This window comes from Cupressus sempervirens, chromosome 5 (genome assembly GCF_028749045.1).
Source record: "Cupressus sempervirens isolate cs-2001-9-10 chromosome 5, ASM2874904v1, whole genome shotgun sequence".
In the NCBI taxonomy this organism is placed as follows: domain Eukaryota; kingdom Viridiplantae; phylum Streptophyta; class Pinopsida; order Cupressales; family Cupressaceae; genus Cupressus; species Cupressus sempervirens.
Window position 1 is genome coordinate 498,413,871 of NC_143122.1, and position 5,851 is coordinate 498,419,721.

The 5,851-nt window shown below is 39.8% G+C and overlaps 1 protein-coding gene across 2 annotated transcripts; it reads left to right on the forward strand.

Moving 5' to 3' along the window:
* Window positions 1-846: 846 nt before the first annotated feature.
* LOC149556901 (transcription factor HHO2-like) lies at window positions 847-4,469 on the forward strand. 2 transcript variants are annotated; one of them, XM_089831532.1, is made up of 5 exons: window positions 847-1,743; window positions 1,921-2,180; window positions 2,294-2,780; window positions 3,657-3,733; window positions 3,818-4,469. In XM_089831532.1, the coding sequence occupies exons 1-5, from the start codon at window positions 1,539-1,541 to the stop codon at window positions 4,202-4,204; spliced, it is 1,416 nt and encodes a 471-aa protein (XP_089687658.1). In that variant the 5' UTR covers window positions 847-1,538; the 3' UTR covers window positions 4,205-4,469. The 2 variants fall into 2 exon arrangements, with proteins under 2 accessions (XP_089687658.1, XP_089687659.1); XM_089831533.1 differs by having other exon boundaries at window positions 2,297-2,780.
* The last annotated feature ends 1,382 nt before the right edge of the window (window positions 4,470-5,851 follow it).

A 5,851-nucleotide genomic window follows, 5' to 3' on the forward strand; every position in this document is an offset into this window, starting at 1 on the left:
TTCTTTTTTCTACCAATCTGAGGCCATCCCCTTGATCTCTCAAATTTCCATGTTCTAACTTCTTCCCTTGGTTTTCCAATTGACCCACTTTTTCTTTGACCTCCTCCAGTTCATGGTAGAGCCATTTAATTGACTTGGAATTGTCAATCATACTATTTCTAGCATTATTTATCAAATTCATGCCAATTTCCCCTGCACTATCAGTAATAGCCACTAGGACCGGATCAATGAGTTCCTCCATCATTTCAACCAAATGTTAATAGTGACTAATAATATAATAATATACTCATGTATTCTCTAAAGGATAGTAATATTTAACACTCAAAGAATATGAATACTTGAAGTAGAATATTCTTATACCTTAATAGTATCACTAAAAATAATTTGACCACATAGATGAAATCTAGCCCTTGAATTATAAAAATATGATCGGGACAAGTTGAAGCTAATTTTATGTATGGTGAAAAAGACGAATGGATTTACAAGAGAGGGGAAAGAACAAGGCAAACATGTGGAATTTAGAGGGGGAGAGATTGTTAGGGAATGGAGAAAAGAGCAGGCGAGTAAGTGGGATACAAATACTAGATTCCGGGGAGGGACCCAGACGCTGGCGAGGGCACGTCAGCATAGAATTTCCGTAAGGAATATACCAAAATCCTAGAGCTTATCCGATAAGGTAGAGAGAGTGTTTAATTGGGAGGGCCGTTTGCTTTTAACTCATCGGAGTGGTTTACCGGGTGGTTTGGGAGGAATCGGGAATCTTTTAATGGAATGCCCAGATTCGGATCAGGATGCGACGCCCCGACCCCGAATATGCAAAACACACATCCCATTGCCATTGCCAATACCAATACCAATACAACAACATATCAAAATTTTACCTCCTTCCTCGCCATTTTCACAGGATGCTGCCCACTTCATTATTTTTTCTGACCACCTTCAAACTTTACTGTCCGGTCGCATATCTACGAATGGCTGGGATTCCTTGCTTCAGGGCAGATTAAAGCTGTTGCCCATCTGCTCTTCTTCTTCTTCTTGTTTTACTTTTGGTCTTCTACTCAATTTTTTTTTTCATCTTTCAAAAGTTTATTCCTCCACTTAGATCCTATATTCCAAAGGCCAATGTTTGGATTGTGTCCGAAGGCGGACGGATCGACAGGAGGGAGAGGGAATATGTGGGAGGGGAGCAGAATCCTCATGGAGAACGACCACTTTTATTCCGCATTCTCATAAATTAGGGCTCTGCACATTCTAGAGCCTCCAGTTTGAACTCGGAATGCAGGGTACTCAAACTTGGCCTCGTCTTTTTAAGCCTTTTGAATTTGAAGGGGTGAAACTGGAAGATTTCTCCGATTTGTGGTTTTTTTTGAAGGAAAAAGCAGAATGGTTTTATGAATCCGCTATGGGTGTTTGATATCACTTTCGACAGAAGCAAGGAATCAGGTTTTGTTTGTTGATGTATTTGTTTTGGCATTCATTTGAGATGGGGGGACGAGTATAGAATGTTGGGCTGCAACAGATAGATCTGTGCAGTTGAAATGGGGATGCCTGGAGAATTGACCTTGAATTATGGACCTTCTGTCGCTTCAGCTTCCAGGGTTTTGAAGGAAATTTCCCTTATGAGTGATGAGAAGGAGAGAGTGAGAAAGCATGAAGAGTATATCAAGAGGCTAGAGGAGGAGAGATCAAAGATTGAAGCATTCAAGCGGGAACTTCCTTTTTGTATGCAGCTTGTCAATGATGGTATGGATTTCTTCCGTAAGCTTTTGTATCCCCTGTGATTTCAGGAATACCAAACTGCATTTTTCCCCTATCTATTTCAAAATTGTGCATTTTTTTTGTCTTCTTATCTATTTCAAACATCTTTACTGCATTTTTGGTTGCATTGGTTTGAATGTGTCATCTCGTCATCTCTTACAGCCATTGAAGCCTCCAAAAAGCAATTGGCTGACCGTCAACATTCCTCTCTCGACGAGGACGAACAGGATTCTCCTGATACAAATGGTAGACCTGTGCTTGAGGAATTCATACCTATAAAAAAAAAACTTGACTCGACTGATGACAAATCTAACGAGACTCACGCCAAAAAAATAAGGCATATGAATGATGATAAGCCACACTGGATGATTTCGGCTCAGTTGTGGAACCCGGATCCTCATAATGTCGGCAGTACAAAAGTGGTAAGCTAATTTTTCATTCCTTGTTAATTTTATGGTCTTCAAACTGTAACCACAAGCCCTTGAGTTCGGGTTTCTGTGGATTCTTGAGATTGATGAAATAAAATTTCTTACAGAAGCCAGTATTTGTGGAAGAATCCTCAGAAAAGCAGAACTCTCGGCGGCAACAGCCTGTTACTTCAAACACCAAGCTATTTTCGGATTCAAAACAGAGAGTGGGTGGAGCTTTCCAGCCATTTTCAAGAGAAAGAAAAGTGATCAGCCCCGTGCCCATAAGATCCACTTTGGAAAAGACGTTACCAGATCTTGATTTATCACCTGCTGAGCACAATCATGGTGTTGATTCATCAGTGGTGGACAATGAAAATAAATGCTTGAATGGTACTGCTAAAACAAGAAGTGGATCCAGAGAAATTACAGAAGTAGCAACACAGGTGCAAGGAAAGGAAGCTACGGTAGTCTCCAATGGGGTAAATACACCTCCAACTACACCTGCAGGCAACCTTGCTCAATCTCAAGCGCAAAGGAAAAGTAGAAGGTGTTGGTCAGCTGATCTACATAAACGGTTTGTGAATGCACTCCAGCAACTCGGTGGTTCGGAAGGTGAGCTTTTTGTTTTTCGGGGTTTTGTTTAGCCCGGTTATCGATTTAGGCCTTCTTCAGCCTTGCTATTTAGATTTGTGCGTATATCCTGAAACGTTAACACAACCAAGAGTAGAGAATTCTAATGGATTACCTTTAGGATTTTCTGCTAGTCCAATGTCAAGCATGCTGCACCAAAGATCCAACTTGGAGTTTGGCAAATTTGAATGAATGAAAGAAAGATTTTAATGACTTCCACTAGACCAAGCACTCCAAGGGACCGAAGGAATGTAGTACTAAGCAATTTTCATATTCCTTTTTATTTCTAATCTTCTGCTATGTATCTTAAAGAAAAATCCAGCAGTTTGGTTGTTCTTGTCAACTTCAAATAAGTTATGCATGCTGTCGGCGTTGAGGATAACATCATAGTATGTTTGGATGTTGTCATATGCGTTGCATTCAAAAGCAAAATGCCATTCCATTTCAATTGCTCCTGTCCTACAAAACATGCAAGTTCTCTCATCTCAAGCCTTTTTGGGCCTCTTCCATCTACCCATCTCGCATCTAAGGTGATGAGATCCCGTCCTCAATTGTGCCACTAACAACCTTGCCTTACCTTTAATAGCAGCTCCTAGATAAGCTTTCTTGCCATGTTCCCCAGTTGGGTTGAATTCTTTAATTTAGTTTTCAATATGCAAATAACCTTTTTAGTGTCAATCTAAATTACTTTAGAAATAAGTTGTGTCTATCTGTGTTCACTCAAGATCTTTCTCACTTATGTGACAAAACCTATTACAACTAATAACTTTCTAGTTGTCTCAAAAAAAGTATTGGCTATGAGCAATTTACCATCCCTTCATTAACCCTGCGTTAACAAGTTTCTGATTGCTTGGGCAGTGGCCACACCAAAGCAAATCAGAGAGTTGATGAAGGTTGACGGACTTACAAATGATGAGGTTAAAAGCCATCTGCAGGTATATACATTTTCCAAACCACTTTGTATTTATCGTTTCAAAGTTGGATTTTGATTTTTTTTCGGTAAACTGGGTGTGTTGCAGAAGTATCGGCTCCATACTAGGAGGCCTAGTCCAGCACAAAGTGGCAATGTTCAACAAGCACCTCAGCTGGTGGTTCTTGGGGGTATTTGGGTTCCACCGGAGTATGCAACCACCCAACAAGGGCAGAGTCATTTCCGTCAAACTTCCATTCCTTATTCCCAAATCAATTCATCAGCTTCCGAATTGCAGCTTCCACAATCACTTTACTGTAGCTTACATCAACACACTCCTTCACACTCTCATAGCTCCCCACGACCCTTACAATCAAATGGCAGGGGAACATCTGTAGAGGGTGGGAGCGTGGAAAGTGTGGGAGAAGATGGAAAATCAAATAGTTCTAGTTGGAGAGAAGAGGAGAATGCTGAAACCTCGGGAAGGAGTCAGTAACTTGGAAAACAAATTTTGGAGTCAATGTTGGAAAGGGAAAAAAGGATGGATTGTTGGAATAAAAGAGATTCGGACTAGTATCTATCTGCATTAGGAGATTGTAACCTCAGCCTTCTATATATAGATGGTAATGTAGATTGGCTTAACCATCTGCAGAGTGTAGATTTTTTAATGACAGCTGAGTAAGTTTTGTAGCGGAATGACTTATCCATTCATCAACCTTTATCATTTTGTAAGCTAAATGCCAAGTTGAGTTTTCTTGCTAGGGTTTGTCTCTACTGCTGCGTGCAACGCTACTAGAAACGTTTTGTTACTCTCTCGTTCTAGAGATTATCTATTAGGCTTCCCGTATACTCAAACATAACACAGTCGATCGTGTATGTCACCAAGGGGAAAGAATTTGGAATTTAGCAAAAAAATTTACAGGATGGCCAGGTCGCCTATATTCAACCTTAAGCACTATTTGCTGCAAGTACTAGTGTATATCATTAGTTCACATCCTATTGTGGATTTTGGATTCATATGGAACGGTCGCCTCCAATTTGATAGGGTTGATTTAATACAAGTGTACAAGTAGTTTGCAAATGTGTAACACCATGTTTGCCCATACATATGCATGTTGAAACCCTAATATTCTTTTGTGTTTCTATCCCCAAGCCAGAAAAGGGTAAAGAAGATTATTTAGGTCAGGCCAGGTTTTCACCCCTTTAATGTCTTTTTTCTGAAGATTTTATGGCCCGTTGTTTACATTTCTGTGGTTTCTGATTTCAAATCAATAAGAAACGCCATTTCTGTTGTAATGCTTGCAAGCATGCACTGAAAATTTTCAGAGTACAATATTGATTTTTTCCATCGTACCCACATCTCTAGTATTTCACTTTCACCAGAGGCAGACGATCTGTTCAAACTTACTGCGTTTACTAGTTATGAAAACGATGTGATTACCGTGCAATGTGACAGTTATCTTATCCATTTGCTCGGCAAGCCCAAACCTTGTCAATTAACTGAGCACAATATCAGAAGGTTGACAAAACTTATACACATCATATAATGCATAACATTGAACGGGAAACTTGCCCACATATATAAATTATTGTAGAAAGAATACTAATGATTATCCACAAATTCCCAGTGAAATGATTAAATTGCATTCATGAAACAGGAATTGCAGAAAATAAATGAAACCCCGCAAAAAACTCTGCATAAGATTCAACAAAATCTGAACCTAAACAAGGCAGAATTTTTTTCAAATCTATATTGGTTTATTCCCGGTACATCTATGTAACTCCATTGTAGCGTGCATTTTTCAATAGAGTGGATTTAAGTTTTTTTCTTGCGTACATAGGGAATTGAAGAATAAGGTGCGCCTTAAAACATGAATTTGGGTTGAAGCGGAGGAAACTTCCAACACCCCCCTCACCAAGCCCTTAAGAACAGAAATGTTAAGGATCCACTGGCCCTCTGTAGCTTGCTGAATTGCCTTTCCATATCCGTTGAACTCCCCAGCATCAAGATTCAGAGTGAAAGAACAGATAGTAACAAAAACAGGAGAAAATTGGACACCCTAACTTCGTATCTCTGATACAGAATTAATGAGCTTGGCCCTCGAGCCAACAATGTTTTGTCAATGAATTCCACGTGTCGAGC

What these genes read in the sequence shown, in the direction of transcription:
- LOC149556901 (XM_089831532.1), top strand. Translation starts at nt 1,539, where the DNA reads ATGGGGATGCCTGGAGAATTGACCTTGAATTATGGACCTTCTGTCGCT. An exon ending in TATGCAGCTTGTCAATGATG is followed by an intron (nt 1,744 to 1,920) that starts GTATGGATTTCT and finishes CATCTCTTACAG; the next exon opens with CCATTGAAGCCTCCAAAAAG. An exon ending in AGGTTAAAAGCCATCTGCAG is followed by an intron (nt 3,734 to 3,817) that starts GTATATACATTT and finishes GGTGTGTTGCAG; the next exon opens with AAGTATCGGCTCCATACTAG.